The sequence below is a fragment of the Rhinolophus hipposideros genome, assembly GCF_964194185.1.
Source record: "Rhinolophus hipposideros genome assembly, chromosome: 14".
NCBI classification, from domain to species: domain Eukaryota; kingdom Metazoa; phylum Chordata; class Mammalia; order Chiroptera; family Rhinolophidae; genus Rhinolophus; species Rhinolophus hipposideros.
In genome coordinates, this window is record NC_138060.1 from 5,936,429 (window position 1) to 5,959,114 (window position 22,686).

The window sequence follows — 22,686 nt, forward strand, 5'->3', positions numbered from 1 at the left end:
ATCTTTTGTTTATGAGTCTTTATGTTAAGGTTAGTCCCTGGAAAGTACAATTGGCTCTTGAACAACACGAGTTGGTTCTGCACAGGTCCACTTATATGTAGATTATTTTTCAGTAAATACGATTCGCTCTTCCTATCCACAGGTTTTGCATCTGTGATTCCTACCAAACACAGATCAAAAAGAGTATTTTTGTATTCCCAACCAAGGTTTCCAACTGTGGCTTGAGAGTAGTGTTTTCAGTCCTGGGGTGGTTGAATCACAGTGCAAATGGCTGACGGCAGAGTCAACAGTTAGGGAAGGGGGAGAAAGTGAAAGGGTTAGGAAAAGCAAGTTAGGAGATACAATATAGTGATAGGGATATGAAATACCGAATGGGGAGTGTGATCAACAATGTTGTAAAGATCATGTAAGGTGCCAGCTGGGCACTGGACTTCTCAGGAGGATCACGTCATAGACGGTGTAGATGCCTGACCACTGTGCTGTACACCTGAAGCTGAAATAGAATAATATTGTAAGCCAACTATAAGTAAAGAAAAAAAAAATATATATATATACATATAGTCACAGGAGGTGGAATATAGCATAAGGAAGATATTCATGGTATTATAACAGCTGTATAAGATGTCGGAGGGGTAGTAGCTTGGATGACGGGGGTTATCCCTTTGTGAGGGGTGCAAATGTCTAACTATTATGTTGTTTTGTATACCTGAAACTAATCATAATAATAATGAAAAACACACACAACAAAAGTTATATGGGGATTTTCAACTGTAAGGGTGGAGGGTTGGGGGTGGGATGGTGCCCCTAATCCAGACGTTGTTCAAGGGTCAACTGTAATTGGAGAATAGTAAAAGGCTGTATGCTATATTTTTAGTTGGTTTCAACCAAAGATACTTAGTAAGGTGATCCTCCACCCCATTTTGTGTTGTAGAATAATTAATAAAACACAACAGGGTATGAATTAGAGTGTAATGACATATTCTTTCAGTATAGTGCTAGACACAACTCCAATGCTTTTAAAAATATTTATAAATGAATGTCCCCAAATTAAGTTGTTGAGTTTGTATTTGGTATATTCAGTTATTAAGCAATAGAATATAATTTTTAAACTGAAAGTGCACTACTTAAAAATTTCTCCAAGTGTCATATTATACTTTAGAACAAATTGTTAAGATTGGACTGCAAAATTTGTGTTCCATTTTAAATAATCTGGTCTCAGATTTTGAATCTTAAAACAATCCAATATATGTTTATTTTAAAATCATTGCTGTTCCTCTCTTTTTGAAAACACTGTAGAAATTGCAACTGACCTGCAATTTCAGAGGAAAGCAAATAACAGTGCAATTGGAACACTTACCATGGGAAATGTATGGCAGAATATATTTAGGGCAAATGCGGTACATAGATTGCTGCTGTCAAGGAGAGAAGCTGGTTTCTATCCACTCTTGGGCTGAGAAATGCAAATGCATGAAACATTGTGAACATGCCAAAGTGGAGGGGTAGTTAGATAGATGGTGTGTATACGCCCCTGAAATCCCACGTGGCTATTAACAATAATGTTTTAAAGAGTATGTATTAAGTTGGGAAATGATCATCATATATTATATGAAACAAGCTGTCGATAAAACAGTACTATTACACTTTAGTTCAATAAAATACCTAGTCTGTGAGTTTTTTTTTAATGAGGAGTTAAGCCTGGAAGGACATATACTTGTTATCTCACAAAGCAATGGTAATCTTTCAGCAATAATATCATGAGTGATTTTAATGCATGGATGCGTTTCTGTAGTTTTCAAGATTCCTATAATGGGCATGCATTCCTGAAGATGACTAACCAGCATTAGTTATATCCAGTATAGTTAGTTAGAAGCAGTTCTAAGAGACGGTAGCTAGAAAGTCACTACGTTGAATTAATATAAAACAAAACTTTGTAAAACAATGTCTCTTTCTAAGCATTACCAACACATATTACCAACACACAAGATAGGAAATAGATGTCATCATTTAGTGAGCACTTGATGGGAATCAGACATTGTACAAAGCACATTATACACATGATTTCCTTCAGCCTCATCACAACCTTATGAAGTAGAAACAATTATTATCCCCATTTTACAGATGAAGAAACCAGTTAGAAAACAAATGTGACTTTCCCAAGGTCATTCTATCAGTAACTGGTACAGCTGAGATCCCACTCATGCCTGTCTAATTTCACAGTTCAGGATCTTAATAACTATCTGGAAATATTAATTTATGTATACATTTCATATTTAATTTGCATGTAGAGATCTAGGCCATAAAATCAATTTTGATCATAGCAACACGTAGACTTTTCCCATACATGCCAATGGATTCAAGGATTTTGGAAGAATGAAATGCTTTGGAAACTATAAAACATCAGATTGAGACTATAGAACACTTTATACTATTGACTTTCACTTGGAAGATAGGGACGAATTGCCCTCTTGCCTAAACTAAGGGGTTAGGAGTTTCCAAAGGAAACAAACTTGTTCTGAGAGAAAAATATTATCATTATGTGACTTAACTTCTCACAGAAACTGAGGGCCACGTGCCATCCCCTCTGCCAGCACAAACATTCCATTGCTCCTCACATCTTGCATCCAAATCCTGAAGGCAATTCTATTCCTAGGTCCTTAGAAATAAAAATAAACTGGAAACAAAATGGAGATTTACAGTTAACAGACTCAGTTCGTTCTTTGGCAGAGGACATGAGAAACCATCATGATTTTATGTTTGTTGGCTTCTAGGGTCAAGAGTTTTATTCCAGTAAGAGAATGAAATGGCTTTTCTAGTCTAGCTGCCTGCTTTCCCTGCACTGTAGGTGTCTCATCATGCTGACGAGGATCTAGAAATAACCATAGCATACATTTCTCAACCTCAGCTCCACTGACTCTTGGGGCTGACTAAGTTTGCTGTGGGGGCTGTCCTATGCATTGTAGGAGTTTAGTAGCACTGCTGACCTCACCCACCAGATGCCAGTAGCACCCCCTTAGTTGTAACAAATGTCTAGAACAAAATGTCTCCAGGCATTGCCAAAAGACCCCTGAGTTGCCCTGATTGAGAGCTATCGGTCACATTGTATTTCTTAATCTGGAGTTTTAACATCCTTTATAAAAAATGCTCGACCTTTCCATGGTACAGAATGGGCAGCTGTACATGCCACATGAGTTTGTCCCTCTGACTATGGCTCATTGGGCAAAGGTTGACATGTGACCCAAGCTGGGACAATCATATTTAGTCTTTTTTGAGAATGCATTTAAGACACAGGAACCAAGTCAAATATTTGTGGGATATACCATGATGCTGAGTGAGATCAGAGGTGGCACCATAGAAATAAAAGCCTCACAGCAGTCCTTACATAACGGGGGAGCAAAAGCTAAAGTCTTTGAAGAAGGAACCATTCCACATAGAAGAAAATGAGGGAAACAGAGATCACAAACAAAGTAAACAAGATGGCAGCTGCCTGAAGAATTTATGAATACCATGAGGTTTGGTTGAATTTCCTGTAATTAGAGTCCTCAGGATTTCTCTATTTTCTTAAAAAAATAACTTCCTCTTTACTTTATCTAGCTGGCGTGTGTGTCTCTTACTAACACCTAATGATTCATAAGGAAAATACATAACATGAGCCAATCTAGAAGGTATTTTGTCCCATCTATATCTAGAAGCAAAAGAATGGGCCCTAAGCCAAGAGATCCAGGCTCTAATTCCTGCTGTGTGACCCTGAGCAAGTGATTGACTTGTCTGAGTTCTGATTTCCTTACTGAAGAATTTGAAGATCACGTCAAACCTGGATCTAAAGATATGAAAGATAAAGATCGGGGGAGAAATGTGTGATCCCTTTGAACCTTGAACTCATGGCTAACAGAGTTGTGTATGACATTGTTTTAAAGATGGTGGTCACAACTTGATATTAGAGTCAGTTACTCTGGGATCTAGAGTCAGTCAAGCCATGAGACCAGCTATGAGACCAATGGAACATCATTTAACCCTTCTAAGCCTCAGTTTCTTCATGTTAAAAATGGGAGGGAAAGTGTATCCACCCTAATGATTTCTGTTTCCTGGTCTTCAAGCCCTGTGGTCCACTCCCACACTGAACAGATAGGGCTGACCTGTATAACCAATAGCGTACTGTGGAAACAATATGCATAACTTCTGAGGTTAGATAATAAAAGAAAAGGTCATTTTCGCTTCTGTATTATTTTCTTGGATCATTCACTCTGGGAGAAGCCGGCTGCCATGTGGTCAGAACACCGAACTCCGACAGAAGGGCCCATGTGAAGAGGAACTGAGCTACCCATTAAAAGCCATGCGAGAGAGCCACGTGAAAACCATCCTCCAGCACCAGTCAGATCTTGGCCGCAAGCACATGAGAGACCCTGAGCCAGAACCACTCCACTAACTTAAATTCTTGACACCCAGATATTGTGAGATAATGTTTGCTGTTTAAAGCTGCTAAGTGTTGAGCGGGGGGTAATTTGTTACACAGCAATAGATAATTAAATAAAATAATGCATGAGAAGTGTTTAGGACAGTGCTGGGCATGTGGTGACCATTCGGGGCACTTCTACCTGGTCATGAGTGTGTAGGAAGCACCCAAGCAATACCTGGCATATAGTGAGTGCTCATTGAATATGTATTCTGAGAGTGTTAGGTATTGTTATCTTCACTACCGTTATCACTGTCATCATTCCACATGACCTCAATCCAAAGTCACTTCCCAAATGAGCTGGATCCTCAAATTTCTTCTCTAAAAATGTTGAAGTAGAGCTATCTGAAAATCCCAAAACCAGAGAAACAAGAATTCAGACTCTAGGTTGAGGGCTGGCATCTTTGTAGCTTTCCAATACTTCGAGTGTACCTTGTTCATTATGCTGAGCCACATTTAGATGAGACAAAGTTCTGTATTATGCACAATGAACACCTAGATGAACACCTAGGTGTCAAACCAGCTACTCACCATCGACGCAGGAGGGTCGGTTTCTTGTTGTCCCAGCCACTTTCCCAGGCAGACAGGAACACTTGACTGTTTGCGACCGCTCCTCAATGCGATTCTTATTACAACATCTGTGTGCGGCTATCACTTCACATGTCCCTCCTTCTGGCAAGAGAGAAAGAACAGGGACACTGATTAGAAATAAATCAGTGTCCATTTAGGCCTGTGGGGATACGTATGGAGGGTTTGGGGAAAGTGAGAGAAATTAGAGCAATAGTTTCAGTGAAGTATAATAGTATTGGATTCTTCTCTTCCGCTCTCTCTATAACCTGTATATGTACACATAGACAAGATTACACACAAGGTCTGTGGAATATTGGGAGAGACAACAGGCATGTCGACACTACACTTCAAATGCAACACGGAGCATGCATTCAGAACCCTCCAGAAGAGGCAGTTCTGGGCTGGGCATACTGGAAGGCAGTGGAGAAGAAAATGCCAGGAGCTAACACAAAATAAAGATGCTCCCTGAGTTAAGTGCATTATATTTGGGGAGCTCACTCTGGTGTTATCTTTGCATTGACAATTCTCTGAATTCCCACTAAGAACAAGCAACTGACCCGCCAGTGAGACAGCACCTGCAGTGGCAGAAAAATTGCCCAGAATTTAGCTCTCCCTCCCCCTGCCTGTGTACACTCAAGGGGGCTAAATAGAAAAACTAACTGGGGCGTCACTTTCCCAATTTAGATAACATCCAAAAATGATAGAAAGAATCACTGGAGAGAATGGGTATGTGGCACCTCGAACTACAGACCCAGGATTATGGCTTCATTTAATTGTTTCAGGTCAGACTGGCATTCACCAATATTTACTGGCAACATAATAATGTATGTCAGTCTTCACTAAGTTCTTAACAGGTGCACTGCTGGGTCTGTCTAGAGGTTTGTCTTTCCAGCCTGCAGGACATCAGCTAAGCCAGTTCTCCAGAGACACAAAAGATACTCCAAGTGACCAGAAATCAGAAATTAACTTTCCCAACGTCAGATTCTGCATTCAGGAAAAATGTTTTCCATTTAACAAGAATGGGCCCACAGCATTTACAATTCTTGGCATTTAGGATTCAGTTGGCAGAAATTGAGCAAGCATTTGTTAAGTAACCACTGTATACAAGTTACTGTGTTATATAACCTGTAAGAAATGTGTATCCAGCCCATACACGGTGGGAACTGAGGAAACATTGATAAAAAGGCAGGGCAGATAGTAGAGAGAGAAGGAAGGAGGGACGACTTAAGACACAGCCCTGTCCTGAGAACTTACAGCTTAATGCAGTGGTTCTCAATGCAGGGGTGGGAGTGGGGTGATTTTACTATTTGTCCTCCCCACTAATGATATTTGGCAAAGTCTGGAGACATTTTAAGTCATCATTATTGGTGGAAGGTGGGTGCTACTGGCATGTAGATGCCAGGGATACTGCTAAACATCCCACAAAGCACAGGCCAGCACCCACTACAGATAGTTATGTGGCCCAAATAGTGCTGAGGTTGAGAAACCTTGGTTTAATATGATAGAAACACTCACAAGAATCTCTGACTTAAGGCAGACTACATCTGCCTCCCTCGATGGGAGGAAAGAGTTTGGGCTTTTCAAACAGCTTAGTTTAGTCTGAATCTCAGCTCTGTCACTTACTATCTGAGTGCCTGAGTTTCTGCATCTGTGAAATAGGTACAATAATAACACCTGCCTCATAGGGTTGTGTGAGTATAAATCAAGATAACAGTGAGATTAGCACTAAGCCTGACACAGCATATAGGCTACCTATGGTAATAAAATCCAGTCATATTAATGCATTTCTTTGGGGATGCCCCCTCCTTTCTGCCTCAGAAACTTTGCAAATATGACTTCTCCTGGAATACTCTCTCCTACCTCCCAACCCTTCATACACCACCCTCAACTCAGAAAACACCCCTCACTTTCACCACTTTTCATTCTCTCAGCACCCTATACATTTCCTTGCATAATTGTAACCAGTGGTCTCCTACCTCAGGCAAGCTTGGTCAGGGTCAAGGTTGCTGCTTGTCTCCTCAAAGCCCTATTGTCAACAACTGCTATAGGTTTTCCTTCTGGTTGAATGAATGAAGAGTAAGTGAATTAATGACAATTCACACCATGTAAGTACCAAGATCTGGGGACACAGGTGGAAGGGGACATTCATTTATTCGTGAAGAATTAGGAAGGCTTCTTAAGTTATGAGTTGAAAGGTAGGGCAGGGCTTCAACAGGGGAGGGTAAAGGGGAAGCATTTTGCTAATGTGAGACGCTGCGGCATTTTTATTAAAACAGACTCTTAATTATAGAACAGTTTTAGATTTACAAAAAACTAGTGATGATAGTACTGAGTTCCCACATATGCCAAACCCTATTATTTCCTATTTTTATTCCCTAAACATTAACATCTTCTATTAGTATGCTAAATTCGAACCAATATTGATACATTATTATTAACTAAAGTATATGCTTTAATTTAGGTTTCCTTAGTGTTTACCCAATGTCCCTTCCTGTTCCAGGGTCCCATTCAGGATACCGCATCACATTTAGTTGTCTTATCTCCTTTGGCTCCTCTTGGCTATGACAGTTTTTCAGACATTCCTTCTTTTTTTTTTTTTATGACCTTGACAGTTCTGAGCAGTGTTGGTCAGGTATTATATAAAATGTCCCTCAAATGGGATTTTTCTGATGCTTTTGTCATGATTAAACTGAGGTTATGTGTTTTTGGAGGAGGACCTCGGAGGTAAAGTGCTATTCTCGTTACATCATATCAAGGGAACATATTGTCAATATAACTTATCATTGCTAATATTGACCTTGATCACTTGGCTCAGGTAGTGCTTGCCAGATTTCTGCATCCTTACCTTCCCCTAACCCCACTCCTTTCCACATTGTCCTCTTTGGCAAGAAATCACCATGTGTAGCCCACACTTAAGAAATGGGAGTTATGCTCTATCTCCTTGTGGGTCTCACATCGACTAAAATTATTGGGAATTCTGCATAACAGATTTGTCTCTTCTCTCTCATCCATTTATTTTTGTTTATTGTATCAGTATGGACTCACGGATATTTATGTTTTGGGTAATAATCCAATACTATGTTATGTATTTTGTTGCTCAAAATATTCCAGCTTTGGCCATTGTGAGCTCTTTCAGCTGGTTTCTGTGTATACTTACCACCTCCCCCTTTTTTTTGAGCACTTCCTTAATTTCTGGCCCTACAAGATGATCTAGGCTTATCTTAGTTATTTCCTACCCTGGTCCTAGAATCAACCATTTCTCTAAGGAGCTGTTCAGGCTATTTTTATCTTTATTTATTTTTATTAAATTTTTTTAAAATTACTATTGACAGTCAATATTATATTACTTTCAGATATACAGCATAGTGGTTAAACATTTATAACTTACTAAGTGATCCCTCTGGTAAGTCTTATACCTACCAGACACCATATATAGTTATTACAGTGTTATTTACTATATTCTGTAAGTTGTACTTTACATATGCATGATGGTTTTTTAACTGCCAATTTGTGCTTCTTAATCCCTTTACCTTTTCACCCAGATCTCTAACTTCCTCCTATCTAGCAACCATCAGTTTGTTCTCTGATGAGTTCGATTCTGTTTTGTTTGTTTATTTTGTTTTTTAGGTCTAACATATAAGTGAAATCATATGGTATTTGTCTTTCTCAGTCTGACTTACTTCACTTAGCATAATATCCTCTAGGTCCATCCATGTTGTCACAAATGGTAAGATTTCATTCTTTTTTATGGTTGAGTAATATTCTATTGTCTATACCACATTTTCCCTCAATTAAGACCTACCCTGAAAATAAGCCCCAGTTTAGATCGTCAGCCAGACGGACGCATTTAGTACGTTATGACGATGTTCCAGAAGAAGATGACATGACTGTATTTGAATAAATGTAGATTGCTGTACATGAAAAACTAAGTTATCCCCTGAAAATACACTTTAATGCATCTTTTGGAGCAAAAATTAATATAAGACCTGGTCTTATTTTCGGGGAAACACAGTATGTACCACCTCTTCTTTATCCATTCATATTTTGATTGGAACATTTAATCCATCTACATTTAAAGCAATTACTAATAGGTATGTGGTTATTGCCGCTTTATTAATTGTTTTTGTAGTTCGTTTCTGTTCCTTTCTTATTCTCTTGCTCTCTTCTCTTGTATGAGGCATGATTAAACAATACAGATGTTTAAGAAAAAAATAATTTATTACAGTAAAAGACACATTGCCATTAATCCCCCTCAAAACACTCCCCTTCGCTTCGAACACACTTATCCCATCGTTCTTGGTTTTCACAGTCAGCTGTTGTGGGGAATCCTCTTCCCTGCACTGGTGCTCCAGGTTGGGGAGCCTGGTGTGTGGCTGGGTCCCCACCCCTGACCTCCCTCCTCAGGAGGGACCTCAGCAGCTGAGATAGCCCTCCTGATTCTTAACTGAGATGCATGAGTGTGGGATCAGCCCATTTCATGTCTCTGTCCCTCCTACCAGTCTTGACCTGAATTTTTTAATATACTTAGTTACAGGACTTCTGTACAGCTAGCCTTCAGGTGGTTCTCAAGAGTGGTTGTTCTGTAATTTAGTTCTAATTTTGATGTGGTCGTGGGAGGAGGCAAGCACAGTGTTTACCTACTCTGCCATTTTGACTGGAAGTCCCAGTCAGGGTATTTTAAAAATACATTAAAGTAGACAGAGCTGAAGACTTGAGATAGGATTTAATTAGAGAGGGCTTTCCTCTCCAGGGAGAGATGTTGGTGTGATTCTATGTTGCAATGCAGCACAAATGGGGATTTGAAAGCCAAGTCCTGATGTGATCTGGATATTGCTCTAGAGTGACCACCTGGGTGCTGTTTGCAGGAGTGGTTAGAGAAGTGCACAGTGGCAAAGCAGAGGGAACAAAAGGCCAATGCAAAATTATGAGCAGGAAGTAAGAAGGCTTGAACTCAGATCATGGAAAGAGCATCTCAGTCTTGCCACGTGCCCATCACTGGCATTAAAGTTAATGGAACAGCAGCGCTAATCACACATTACAGTCTTTAACCCAGACCTGAAATCAGGTCACGTTAGCTCATAATTGTCGGCTGCAAGTACCCTCAGTCAAGTCAGTAATAGCTGGTTCTATGCTATACATCGATTTTAAAGTCATCACTTGGCTTTAATGCAAGACTGAAGCAACATTTATGACTGAAAATAGCACAAGGCATATGAAAGCTCCCAGGGCATACCTTGAATCTCATTTGATTTACAGTCAATCCAGCAGACACAGCGACAGACATGCCAGATTGAGTTACTGCACTGAGTTAAATAATATGGAAAAGAAGGTAGCCACTGGAGGCCCAGAGCCAGTCCCTCATAGCATAGTTGTAGATGAGTCAAAAGGACAGTTTCATGTCATCTCAGTCCTCACTGCCATTTAGTGAGCTCTCAGTTGGGTGCTGGGCACTGCACCTGGCACTTTACGTACACTAATTATAAACTTCTCAGCAACTGTACAAGGTATTGTCCCCACTTCACAGATAAAAAGCTGATACTCAGAGCAGTTGAATGACTTGGCCAAGGTCACAGGAGTGTGCCTCAGGTGTGTTGAACTCTAAAACTCATACATTTTTGCATCTTGTCACAAGTCGTCATTATTTGCTGATGAAAAACTTGCAAAAGGAAGTCTGACCCTTTGTTTAGAATGGTTACCAAGGTTTACTATCTGATCTGTCCTCCCCTAACCCCCCAATCAAGTTTTTGACCTCATTTGCTACTACCTTTCTCTCCTTTCCTCTGCTCCAGAAGGAATGGTTTTCTTGTAGGCTACAGCCTGAACATGGTAGAGATGATTTCCATTAAGGGTTGCTCTAAACTCAGGGTGGTGTTGCTCTAAATAACAGGCTATTCTGGTCTTGACAAGTTGAACTATACACCACCTGGGACTCTCTTCCAGCAGATCTCTGGCTCATTCTCTCACCTCTACCACATATTTGCCCACATGTCATTTTATCAAAGGCACATTTGACCACCCTACTGAAATCCTAATTCCCTTAGCCAGCATTCACGAGCTCCTTCACATTGCTCTGTGCTCCCACCCCCACCTTCAGGGTAACTGTGACTTTCAAATACAGTATATGATTTATTTATTAATTATACTTATTGTCTGTGGGTCTCCCCCCTGGAATGTAATCTCCTCAAGGACAGGGATTACTACCGTTCTCTTTATTAAACATTGTCTGAGGCATGTTATTATTAGGATTTAAAAAGTGCATCTAATACACATTTCATTTAATCCGCAAAATAGTTCAAAGACAGAAATAGGACTATTGTTATGCCTATTTTTAGTGAGAATGCAGACTCAGAACAGCCAAATGACGTGGTGATATAACTAACGATGATAATAATATCATGATAGGTACTAACCGTTTACTGAGTATTTGCTATGTATCTGACATTATAAACCTTCAATTTATTTTTTTGCTCCAAAAGATCAGTGAGGTTATATGATTCCCTTATCTTACAGAGGAGGCTTCACTGAGATCAAGAGTAGCTTAAACACTTGCTCAGGTTTTACCTAGTAAGTACGTGGCAGCATCTGAACCAGAACCCGGATCCTGTGACCTCATGGACAGTGCCCCTTTCCTGGTCCCAACACATGCTACCATGTCTCTGAAAAGGGGAGGAGAGCTCAGTCACTGGGAATTGACAAGTGCTCCATTTTCATTAAAACCTTGTTCATGAAGTCAATGACCCTAGACCACATCTTCCTCAGGCTCACAGATGATGGATTTGCACACTAGAAGCCTGAGAGGTGCTGCTCTAAATAAGAAGCTCATGTGGCCATGACAAGTTGTACTGTGTGGAGCCCAGACCTGGGGCTCAGAGGCACACAGGACCGTAACATTTAGAAAGTTTGATTGGTGCCGTCATACTCAAATCTCCTGATTCCCAAGGTTTACATTTGTGATTGATCCTAGCCATAGTCAATCAGAGAAATCTAAGTTTTCAATCTCTCCCGACCACGCAACCTGCCTCCATTGACTTGTGTTGAACAAAAATACTGGATTTTTGACAGGATAAGGCTCACATTTGTGGTCCTTTGCTTGGAAATTTTCAAGTTATGCTTTGTGCCGCTGTATAGATTATCTGAGGGAGCTCAGTTATGTCCATTGGAGGAAAGGAGAAAGCAGCTCTAGTTATTTGATTTTGTAACATTCAGTATAATCTATTCTTCTGAGATTCCTCTGCTAAGGAGAAAGTGAAAACAACTTACTTAGCCGATGATCAGCTTTTTAAAGCTAGAATCAAATGTCAAATATTTGTTGGATGGATGCATGGATGGAAGGATGGATGGATGGATGATTGAACAAGATGAAAAGTGAATTACAAATCTGTCATGGATTTTTGCACAGTCAAATAGTAATGAACTGTTTTTTGAGAAGGTTGAATGTCTTTGGTAAAATAGTGTATGGTAAGCTTATAAGATACATTTCTATCTCCCAATTTCTATTTGTTTTTACTTCCTGGCTATATCAGGAACCCAAATTTACTTTGTCTACCCAAGACTCAGTGATAAGCTGATCTAATTCTGTGAAAAGAAATAAAATTCTGCACTTCTTCTATAATCACGGGGATGGATTTCTCAAGACCCCCTGAAACTGACTTTTAAGTCATAGTTATTGTCCTCATTTGCTGGCTGCTTGAAAAAGGGGACTGGAAACCAAAACATTCCCCAGCTTTGTCCCCAATGAAAGTGAAGAAAAGTTAGGTTTGTCATAACCATTTCTGGGAAATGGAAAATGGTCCATTTAAACATAGTATTTATCTGCATTTTAAAGATTACCTATACTTTGAAATGTAAGTGACAAGGTTACTGCAAAACCATAATGATAATATCTGTCATGTAAATGCCTTTCATACTTTGGTGTCAATGCCAATCCATTCCTAAATTTTATCTCAGTCCAAGTCAAAATGATTTCAAGATGATTTATGGTCTCTTAAAGCAGTCATTTAAGTGCTCAGGAAATTGAACTTCCTTTTTTTTGCTTATGGATTATCTGTAAAATGGTTTCTTTTCTGTAGATCCAGCAAATAAGACAGGTGAGGTAACCTATTACCTACCAGCTAATGGCAGAGAATGTGGCATAAGGAACAAGCCAGTATGGAGGTTTTCTGTACTATTAATATTTTTATTGTTTCTATTGTTTCTACTTTTATTGTTTCAGATTATTGTTTCTATCATCACTTTTCTTTCTCTATAGAATACACATCAAAAATAAAATATGAGAAATCCGCAAATCTAGCTTTGTAAGGGGTGCCATTGCTCTGTCAGATGAAAAGTAAATGCAATAATTATCTGGCTAACGCAAGCTATCTGAAAAAGTTAGATGTGTAGAGGGCGGACCTCAATTTCCCAGTTCTCCCTCCACCACAGGTTTTCAGAAACTTGCTTCTCACTCCCTTTGTCTACGTTCCCTGGTTCCCTCCGTGGTGATGGGCAGGTGCCCTGCAGGGAAGCTCCACGGGGCAGCTCTCCACTTCCCCTTCTGCACTTAAGCTTAGGTTTGTCAGAACTCTTGAGTACATTATCAAAACCCATTTTTAACAGGAAGAGAAAGTTTATAATATCCAAAAAGGGAAAAAAAAGATAACGTTTCAAGATTATTTCTGGCAGCAGCAACTCTCTTGGAGCTGGAGAAGTTAAAAAAATGTCAAGCCCAATATGCTTCTAACAACACTCCCTCCTTCTCAGCTCTATGTATCATTGTCTCGCTCTATTCAAGCGAGGAAACACAAAGAAGATAAATTGCTAAGGATACCATTTCCTTTAAAAAGAGTCCCCACTGATGACAATTATATTCATGATGAGAAGGGAAGATGAGGTTAGGAATGACTGGCAGGCAGATGGCTAAAAACTTGAAGATTGGCATCATAAAACAGAGTTTGCCCCCAAAATGAACATCTAATAGAAAGAGCTTATGCCTACCGACTGGATTGCTCTGGGCTACAAATTGGTTCAACAGTTTAAGGATGGGCACTTGTGGGAAATTGCTAATGTCTAATCCTTTTCATCTGCCAAGGAATTTGACATTCAGTAGTGTACTTTGGTGTTGATGGTTTCATGTCCATGATTGAGCATAGCCAAGGAATTCAAAATTATCACAACACGAGGTTTCTGGGAAAGAAGATGCTAGTGGAGAATGTAAAGTTGGAATAGAAACAAACTATCTTTAAAAAATAGGGTAACATAAGTCTAAACCATGTACATTTTTTTTTTTTGCCCCTGTATTCACTATTAAGGTCTTTAGGTGGTTTCCTTGAACATACTGTAAGATAGATTCCCCTGTTATACAATCCTACAACCTCTCATAATTGTCCCACAATAATATTCACAATGCATTATTTTGTCATTTTTTAAATAACATTTTTATTTTCTTATAGAAAGTAAGAGCAGCGATTTTTTTTTTCATCACTTATCCCCAGTACTGGGCCTGTGTCGGGTCTGTAAATATTTGATCAATGAACCTATTCCCCAAAGACTATCTCTTGACTTCCACTGTGTGTTCCCTTTTACAGTAGGTCTCCTGATTGGAGTAACTGGTTCACTGCCAGTCTATCCTGTTGGACTGGACACTCCATGATGGCAGGAACGACTTCCTGTTTATATTTTTATCCCTATTGCCTGGTATAAGAGTAGGCATTCATGCTTTGCTAAATGACTGACTGATTAAATTACTGATTGATGGAACAGAGAGAGAGAGAGAGAGAGAGAGAGAGAGAGAGAGAGAGAGAGAGAGAGAGAGAGAGAGAACAAAGAAGCAGAGGAAGAAAGAAGGAAGGCAAGGAGTAAGAGGGGAAGAAAAGGAAGAGAAGAGAAAAGAAGAGAAGAAAGACTGAATGTCAGTTAATTATCTTTTCCTCTTTTCTCTTTTGGAATTTTCTCTGAGTATCCATTATGAAGTCTTTTTAGAAAACAAACCTGAATGATAAATATAGTTTTGCTAAGTAACCTTCTACATCTTCTTGAGAAAAAAGGAATTGATTTGGGGTAAAGTCAAAATGTACAAATAAAATCTTTTCATTTTAAGTTAAATGACTGAAGAATGAAATAACAATTAAGAGTAACCATAAGAAAACTTCAATCCTCATTAGTAGTTAAGTCAGGCTATATTTGCTTATAGCAGAAGGTAACTGTTGGAAAAAATGAATAAAACATAATTAAGGAATATTAAGCCTGACATGATTATTCTGATCCTTGCATTTTCAGTTTATTACAAATGGTTCCTTTCTTTAAAAGCTATTATCTGTGAGAAAAAGCACAAATTTTTTTTTAGACATTCACTTTTACAGTACTTCTTAATCAAGGCCTTATAAGTAGCTCTCTTGGAGTCTATTGTAGCCAATGTCAGAAATGCATATTTAAGACTGTGTTAAAAATGCTTTATTGACCCAACGGACTGGAAGGAAACTCCACATGTATTTGTAAATCATTGACAAGAGAGGTTCTAATAAATCTTTGAGCATGTTTTGGTCAAGGACAGCAAAATGGCTGCTTGATTTGTTTATGCTCGAGATTAAACAAACTACCATCTCCCTCCTAGGGCTCTGGGGTAGATAGAGAACAGACAAATGTAGGAAAAAGGAACAAATTCTGGGCCCTACAGACATGATTGAGGCAGTACAGCATAAAGAATAAGATTGCAGATTCTAGACCCAGGCTGCCAAGATTCAACTCCTATATCTGATGCTTCCTATTATTTTCCACTCTATGCCTCAGGGTTCTCCTCTGTAAAATGTGGATAATGAAGCATTAACTTCATAGGGTTGTTTTATCTAAATGGGTATGAGAATTAAATAAGTAAAGGGGTTATAATACCTGGTTCAGAATAGGCACTGAAAGATATTCTGCTGTTAGTAACACTACTGGAAATATCATCTTTGAGTAGATTATGATTAGTGGAAAAAAATTGCACTCATCATTTTTTTTCTTCTTTTCACCAACATGGACATTTTCTCATACCCATCTTCCTACTCTCATCCCAGGCCAATGACTGGAACACTATATTTAGACTTTACTATCCCCCTAAAATAAGATTGCTAAAAATAATGTATACCACAATAAATTCAACACCCGTCTCCTAAACTTCTCCTTTACATTTTTTTAAAGAAGAAAATGGCTTAAAAATTGGACATATTGAAACTCTACTGCAAAATCATTTTAAATAACTGATCTAACAACATGGGAATAAAATTTATTCAAAAATGCACCAATGAGGTTACAAGGAGGACATCCTTGATTCTTTACTGTTCTTTAAAGACTTTAGAACTTTTACTCTTTTCCTATAAGGATGCCTTCGATGGCTTTAGGGCGGAGAACTCAAGTACTGGTTTGGGTATCAGATTGCCTTTTTGCTATTCTCAGATCTGCCTGAGAATTTGGTTAAAATATGGCTGAGAACATAACATCTCACTCAAATTTGCATGCTTAATCTGAACTTGCCTTCAATATACTGCAAATTCTTGCAACCATAGAAATGACTTATAGCCCAGGAAGGAAAGCCACTCAAAGGCTGAGTGGCTGTTGAAACAACTGAAGGGGAAGCTTCTATCTCAAACTGGGTCATTTACCCTGGATGTTGATGTAAGTTTCTGGAAACTAAATCACAGCATCAGTACCTTTAAATTTCCCTGGGCTATGGTCTAAGATAAATAATATTCTATTATTTATAAATAAATCATATCCTATTATTGTGATTAGGGAAAGAGTTGAAATGAAATAATACTTAGAAAAATATCTATGTCTACTGTCCCCCTCTATGCTGCAACATTCTCAGTGTAAATTCTGCCTGGATCTCTCTGAACCCTGTGCTTCAACCTACATCACTGGTCAATTTGGGTGACAGTTTATCATGCTTTCCTTCTCTGTTGTAGGCCTTCAAGACTGGGAAAGAGGTGGAAACAATTTCTAGAAAAGAAACAGGTAGTCCTTTTAAATATAAATCACTCTCTAGCTACACTAATTTCCCTAAAATTATCTGAAACATTGACATGAAAGGTTGAATTCATTAATATTTAAATGATATTTCAAATAAGATCATTTGAGTTGTTAGCTGGGTGACTTGGAGAAAGTCGTAATCTCTAAGCCCTGGTCCCTTGTAAGCAAAATGCCTAATTTAAGGGATATTGTGAGCATTAAACATTGTGTATTAAAAGTAATTACTACACCAAGCAGCACCCAGTGGGTGCACTATAAATAAAAGCTGACATTCTTATTATTAGTAACGTAAATGTGAAATCCAATTTCAAAGACAACGCTTGAGGCAGTTACAATCTGACATGAGCTTTGATGGAAGGATAGAATTCTGAAAGGCTGGAAAATGGAGGCATTTACCAGTAAGGCCTCAGGACAATTCTGTTAAATGTCTTAACTGTTCGTGCAATGGTGCTTGGTCTAATATGCTTATTACATTGCATCCTTGCCTTATCTGCTCTTCTATCTTTATTCATTTTTGTTATATAGCATATAAACAGAAATACACTCAAAGAAGGAAGCCCCAAAATAATCATGAACTATTTTTATTCTCTTAAAATAAGATTCTTCTATTATCCCTCACAGGTAAGTGAAATGGATGTTAAAGGAACATGGACAGTGGTAATATACAAACTCCATTATGAAAACATAAAGTACAGCCAACAAAATAAGATGGACAATGTGGTGACTGCAAATCCATCACCTCTAAATCATAACTGTTTTATGATATTTTTCTTCCAGCTAAATAACAACAACAAAATGCCCATAGAATAACATTCCTGAATTGGCTTAGAAGCAAAGACAAGAAGATCGGGATACAGTTTGAGATAATAGAGGGAGAAGTGTCTGACAAATACTATTCCCTGGAAGAAGCACTCTCACTTTAGAGTTTGATGCCCCCTCAGTCTGATGTCCTCTCGCTGAGCCATAAACTAACTTTAAATTACAAGTCCCTTTTGTGATACCTATAGGAGAACCACATGAAAATCCATAGATGGTAGAGTTTACTTCCATCAATGGGCTAAATTATTTTCAAACTCCTAAGTGAATAATAAAAGGTTATGGAAATCTGTTATACAAACACTAAAATGAGTGTTTTGATTTTATCTACTGGTCTATGATTAAGGGTCTTATGAGGAAGTGGTCTCTACAATATCAATGGTTGGGACTTTTGTATGTTCCAGAGCGTCCACATGTGGTAGGAGAGTTGAGCATAGTTTTTAAGATTGGATTTTGAAGCCATGTTGACTGTTTTTAAATACTGCCTTCACCCTCTATTAGCGATATTTACCTCAGGGAAATTATTTAAGTTCTTTATTCTTAGTTTCCTCATCTGTAAAATGGAGAAAATAATAGTACTTTCATGATGAGGTTCTTGTGAGGCTTAAGGAGTGAACATGGGCCAAGCCCTTCTATCTGTTCCTGAGATACAAGAACAATGAATTAATGTTCTTGCTATTATTAATTTTGACTGTGGCAGCAATTAGGGCTACTCAACGACTATCTCTGGCTCTCTTCCTCCTGGGCTACGGTAGTACCTAGTACTCCTGTGGAATGTGGGCCACGTGTTTATTTCTGTGTTAATAGAAGTAACGGATCACTTCCATGCTGAGCTTTAACTCCCTGGGCAGGACCCTCCAGGACTGTCTTCCTGCTGGTGTGGCAACATGAAGTATTTTAGATCAGGGATCAACAAACTTTTCCTATAAAGACAAAAATAGTTTTGGGTTTGTTGACCATCTTGTCTCTGTGGCAACTACCAAATTCTGCTGTTGTAATACAAAAGCAGCCATAAATAATACGCAAACAAACGAGTGTGCCTGTGTGACAATATAATTTTATTTGTGGAAGCTGAATTTTGAATTTCACATAATTATTATGTGTCACAAGTTTTTCCTTTAGATATTTTTCCAGTCACTGAAAAAGGTAAAGAGAATTCTTAGGTCGCAGGCTGTACAAAGCAAATGGTGAGCTAGATTTGGCCTCTGGGCTATAGTTTGCTCACCCCGATTTTAGATGATGGCTGCTGTAGCAATTCTCGTCTCTGAGTAACTCTTAGAAATATACCCCCACTGTGGAACCACAAGGGCTATGTTGTATTTTCAAGAAATATATCTTTGTTGTTTTAAGCCAATGAGATTTGGGGTGGTCTGTTATTGCAGCTTAAAACAGCCTAATCTGGATAATATTATTTTTTAAGATGACGAGAATAAAAGAGGTATGCTAATTACCTCTTAAGAGTGCTTAAATAACTTCTGTAAATGTTTTTAATGATAACTAGGATGGAACCATCTCCAAGGCTTTTACCTGTAAAATACAGTCTTTCAAATCTATGCCTTCCATGAAGAAACAAGGAGATAAAGATGCTTTGCTCCTCTGTGCACACATCTCATCCAAGCCGAGTGTCCTGGCTCTTGTCATCTTGGTATTTTATTGGTTTCACATAGAGGTAATAATAAAAATATATGTTTGTTTATGTCATGAGATTGTGCCTCACAGCCATAGCCAGGGAGATCAGAAAACACACATTTAGGTGAAAAGAGGGCAACGGAAACTCTGATTTGTGTTACACATTGTAGAAATCACTAACTATGACTCAGGTAGAAAACTTATTACTTCTCTTTCTGACAATAATGACAGTTTAATAGTATTTGACTCTACCAAGTTACATAAAGTGTCCTGAGGCTCTGAAAGGGGACTGTTTATCAAGATGATAAACAAGGTTTCATTTTCTCCCTGGTTGCATGGATGTGATCAGAAGTCTAAGGCCATCCAAAATCACTTAGCCTGGCCACCAGGCAGACATTAAGCTACTCAGGACCATCTGTGCTTGAAATGAGCTCCACTTAATGGACCTTCTCTGGGCACGTCAGCACAAATGGAGGTCTGTTTGCATGAGTGCATGAGCGCTGGGGCATTCAGTCAGGATGTGGGGGCTGGGGAAGGGAATTAGTCCTACTAGAAGTCCTGCTATCCGGGAATCTCATACTTATTTCCAACCACAGAGCTACTTCTGCCTTCTGGGCTGGATATAGCAGGCTGGATAAATTCTGGATAAACATGCTGGGAATGGAGAATGAATTTATATGGGTAAGTATAAGAAGACACACTTATAAAATAAGTGTTAGTTCTCACTATTGTTATTATTATTATTGTCGCGTGTGTCAGTCATTAATGTGATTAGTCATTTCTACTCTGCAGCAGGTCCCTGTTCTTTCTGCCTGCCTAGCAAGCGTTCCCACTTCTATTGGTGACTGCTTCTTGGTTTTCTTTGGGGAACCAATGGCTTTCTTCCCCATTCTCAGCTCATGGAGTTTTGGCAGTACTGTTTCTACCCCTGATCCAGGAGAGGGCATAAGATTCAAAATTAGTTAAGTGGATCATACATTCTCTCGTGACCACGCAATTTCTATAAGAGTTGGTATCTGGCCCAAGTCACACACAAGGAGATCTCACTGTAAAACATTTATTCTTGGGAAAATGTAATTTTTTTCTACAAGTGTTTCTGTTGCAACTGTGTGAATCTGAAGCTTGCCACTCTCTTAGTACCATGATAGAAAAGCCTACAAATGAATAGCGTCAGTAAAGAGGGAAGCCGAGTGAACAAGTGAAGGATTTCCTGACACCATTCCTATTCCTGCTTAGTGCAGCGGTGCTTGAAGATGGAAGCTCAACTTTAGTCAGTACATGTTTTATTTTTTTTAATTGAATTTAAATTAGATTCTCTGCCATTTGCAATAAAAAGAGTCAGGAAGTAGTTATTCTAAAGGCTCCAAGAGGATTCTCTGCAACTGTTCTTTCTTCTCTTATATAAATTTGTTATATGCAGGACCCTATGGTGCCAAAATTATGACCAGATACCACCTGTCTAACAGCCATCTTTTCAGGGAAGACTTCCTAATTTCCCTTCTAGGTCCCTCACATCTCCTCCCTGCCATTGCACACACTCAGAGCACTGTGACTTTTTCCATTTCAGTACATTCACAACTGTAATTTTACAAGTATTTGCCAAATAATTTGTATTATTGTCTACTTCTCCTAAAAAGTAAAAAGTTCTATGAGATAGAGACCATAACTCTTTTCACTGATCATGTTATCCTGAGTGCCCAGCACATACCTAACTTGGGAAATCATCTTTTTCCCAACTCAATCCTTATTTTATTCTTTTGTATAGATCTAGAACAATAATTTTGATCAGAGCAGCCATATGCCCACATATTCAAAATATTTTTCTGTTCCTCTTATAGCTACAGACGGACACATGACATTTGTCAATGGGACATAAATGAAAGTCTGCTGAGGCTATCAAGGGAGACTTTGCTTTTCTCACACAAGAGCTGCCCCATCCACTTACCATGTTCTGCTTCTTCCTGCCTGAACTGTAAGCTTAATGGCCGGCACTAGAGTAGCCATCTTATGCCAGTAAGAGAAAGAATACCAAAGAAAAAGGCTTTTGAGAATCTTAGCGATTTTAACCTTGAGAGTATTCGTATTCCTGCTTGGTGCAGCCAAAGTCACCAAAACTCTACCCCAAACTTTGTATTGCACAAGAGAAGATAAATTGACTGCCAATTTGTTTGACTCACCACTCACTTGGGGTTTCTACCAGGGGTGCCAAAAAAAAATGTGTACACATAACTTGTATTCATCTTTTGTTATTGGTACATATTGAGTATTACAATTTTAATATCATTTTTTCCTTTCTTAAAATGTGTACACATTTTTTTTGCACTCTCTCTGTTTCTTACAACCAAATGTCCTGATACATTGGTGCATGTTAGGATTTTGATAAATACTATAAAACATATGAATGAATAAAGGAAAGAAGGAAGTGTCCTTATTTCAAAGGTCTCGTCAGAGAGTTAAGACAGAGAGAAAAAAAATAGTACTGCAAAGTAGAAAGTAATAAATGTCATGAGACTAGATTTTCTTCATTATCAGAGGTTTCTGAGAAACTAGAAGATACTACCTTCATCCTAATGGATTAAGTAAGAATTGTTGGAGTAAAAGAATTTGATTCAGGTCCTTGGTCCTTCAGGAATGACTTGTTCTTCTGGTGATGGGGGATGGGCATTTTAAGTAGAGTAAGAACAAGTTGAGTAAATGTCCAAGGATGGGGTCTGTGACTAATAGACTCAAAAGTGGTCCCCTGTTCATGCTGTCTAATCCTCCCCCCTCAGTTAGAGTGGGACTTTCAGAATATAAACTATGGAATAGAATACAGCCAAGGTAATGACAGAATGTTACTTCTGTGATTAGGTTACATTATGTGGCAAGGATGACATGATATCACTATCATAATTATCATACCTCTATCTCTATAAAATCTTGTTATGCACTAGAGTCTCTCTCTCTCTCTCTCTCTCTCTCTCTCTCAATCACTGTCTTTGAAGGAATAAACTGTGATAGAGTCTATGACGAAGTCCCCATGGTAAGGAATTGCAGGTGGACTCAAAAGAGGTGAGTGGCCCCTGGCCGAGCGTCATACAACTGCCGGGGATGAATTCTGCCAACAATCTAAGGAAACTTGGAAGTAGGTATTTCCTCAGTGGAACCTCTGATGATATGTCTGTCATCTTATACCCACGTAATATGTTTCCCCTCAAATGTTTTGGGATTAATTAGGTAATTTCAGGTAAAAATCTCTA

At 38.7% G+C, this 22,686-nt stretch overlaps 1 protein-coding gene across 2 annotated transcripts in view; it reads right to left on the reverse strand.

Annotated features, from left to right (window-relative positions):
* Positions 1-22,686, reverse strand: part of TAFA1 (TAFA chemokine like family member 1) — a 574,703-nt gene that overhangs the window by 112,097 nt on the left and 439,920 nt on the right. The window contains exon 3 of one of the 2 annotated variants that reach the window (XM_081072544.1): positions 4,982-5,122. In XM_081072544.1, coding sequence (XP_080928670.1) covers positions 4,982-5,122 — 141 coding nt within the window. The remainder of the gene's footprint in view (positions 1-4,981; positions 5,123-22,686) is intronic. The other variant, XM_081072545.1, reaches the window with a different exon arrangement.